The sequence below is a fragment of the Ceratina calcarata genome, unplaced genomic scaffold (genome assembly GCF_001652005.2).
Source record: "Ceratina calcarata isolate Rehan_Ccalc_2016 unplaced genomic scaffold, ASM165200v1 scaffold328.2, whole genome shotgun sequence".
NCBI lineage: Eukaryota > Metazoa > Arthropoda > Insecta > Hymenoptera > Apidae > Ceratina > Ceratina calcarata.
This window is the reverse complement of record NW_017155517.1, coordinates 92,753-94,637: the sequence shown is the minus strand read 5'-3', so window position 1 is coordinate 94,637 and position 1,885 is coordinate 92,753. Positions and strand designations below refer to the sequence as shown.

At 43.7% G+C, this 1,885-nt stretch overlaps 1 protein-coding gene across 1 annotated transcript; it reads left to right on the top strand.

Annotated features, from left to right (window-relative positions):
- The first annotated feature begins 80 nt into the window (after positions 1 to 80).
- On the top strand, positions 81 to 1,751 carry LOC108624772 (vanin-like protein 1). The gene is given in 4 exon segments (XM_026813323.1): positions 81 to 482; positions 544 to 758; positions 830 to 934; positions 996 to 1,751. Coding segments are annotated over 4 exon segments (1,368 nt in total). The 5' UTR covers positions 81 to 123; the 3' UTR covers positions 1,685 to 1,751.
- The last annotated feature ends 134 nt before the right edge of the window (positions 1,752 to 1,885 follow it).

Here is a 1,885-nt window from a genome sequence, read left to right as displayed (position 1 = left end):
ATTCAAGGCTTCTCATTTAGCTATTCTTTGTACTGATAAAAAATAATTGCGGCTATTAAAACGCTATGCATTTGTGAAAACCGAAATTAGTTTTTTGCCAATTCATCATTTCCATCTAAACTAATGCATGTTTACTCAAAATTAGAGAAAAAAAGAACAATCTACTTGTGTAAATTTCGTACTCGTACTTTGGGTCCCTCGAAATTGGGTCATTTACTATGTCTCTGTATTTCTCGTGTCTCAAAGGAAAAGCATGTTTTGATCGACAGCCACTATCTTGTACCTCGTTGCCCCAAGGAATATTTCAGTTATGCTCGATTCGAAACTATTCACTGCGTTGATTTTTCATAGACGTTGACGAGACTGTCGTGCGCAGCCAGAAAAAATAGTATATACGTGGTGGTGAACATCGCCGAAAAGGATGGTATATATTATTACAACTCCAACGTTGTGTTTGATCGAACAGGAAAGATAATTGCTAGGTAATGTTAGTATAACTATCTATCGATTGCGATTGAAGTATTTTTTCCTTGACACGAACAGGTACCGGAAGACAAATCTGTACGATGAACCGTGGTTCGACAAGCCGAAGACACCGGAAGTCGTCACGTTCGACACCGACTTCGGTGTAAAATTCGGTATAATCATATGCTTCGATATATTATTCTCCGAACCGGCTCTGAATTTGACGAGAACGCTAGGCGTTTCGAACATCGTGTATTCATTCGCCTGGGACACCGAGGTGCCTTTCTTAACACGTAAGCTAAGACAACGTGGTGCATACAACCGTTGTGATTAGAGTAGCAGAGTTTTGAAAATGTCTTCCCAGCTGTCCAAGTGCACGCCGGATGGGCCCACTCGCAGAACGTCAATCTACTAGCAGCCGCGTATCACAAACCGGACTGGGGAAGCAGTGGCAGCGGCATTTATTGGGGTAATGCGTTTTAAAATTGTATAAAAATGATCCATTCCTTTTATCGTTATTTCGTATCTAGGTCGTGACGGAGTAAGAAACGCGACGATGATCACCAATCTGAAGCATCGGCTTCTGATCTCTCGAGTCCCAAAGAACCGGAACCCGCAAACGTGCGACGCGGACACCAAAGACTGCACGACAACGGCTCATAACTACATGCCAGCTCCTCGAGACTGGCAAAAACCAGGGGACTATAATGGGATAAAAATGTTGCACAACGACTTCACAGTGTTTGAATACGTTCAGCTAAATGACACGCAATTCGCCCAGACCATTTGCCAGAACAACCTTTGTTGTGACTTCGATATTAGTGCAAAAGGCATCGATTCCACGCCCGTTAATTACCGCGCTGTAGTTCTTGACGGAATTCGACCCTACGGATATGGCATGGATGGCGGCACTCGTGTATGCGGTCTGATACAATGTGCCAACGAGTCGATAACTTCTTGCGGTTCCGTTATGCAAACGAATACTACTTTTACCCATGTGACTATTCGAGCGACATTCGGTGAAGATTATTCAAGTACTGTAACATACCCTAGCGTGCTGAATCCTGCGTTAGTGCCCTTCGATCACTGGACGTTTACCGAGGAGGAGGATGATAACCAAACACGCGTAACTATGACTCTGACGGAGCCTACATCGGATCTCGTGACTTTCAGTATATACAGTAGAGTCTTCAGCAGAGACAAATGGAACCTCCCTTGACCCTGGGCTCACATGTCTTTCGACTGATACTTCATGTATCGAAGTGGTAAATAAACCTTGAAAATAACGACTGATTGCGTTGTTCATTTTACTGGTCCTCTTTTTCCCTCGACGATGCGATCTCTACGTATGAAAACGATCGTCGGATGTAACCACAATAGTGAAACCGTTTTAGAAAAACATCGTCACGCACACAGCGAG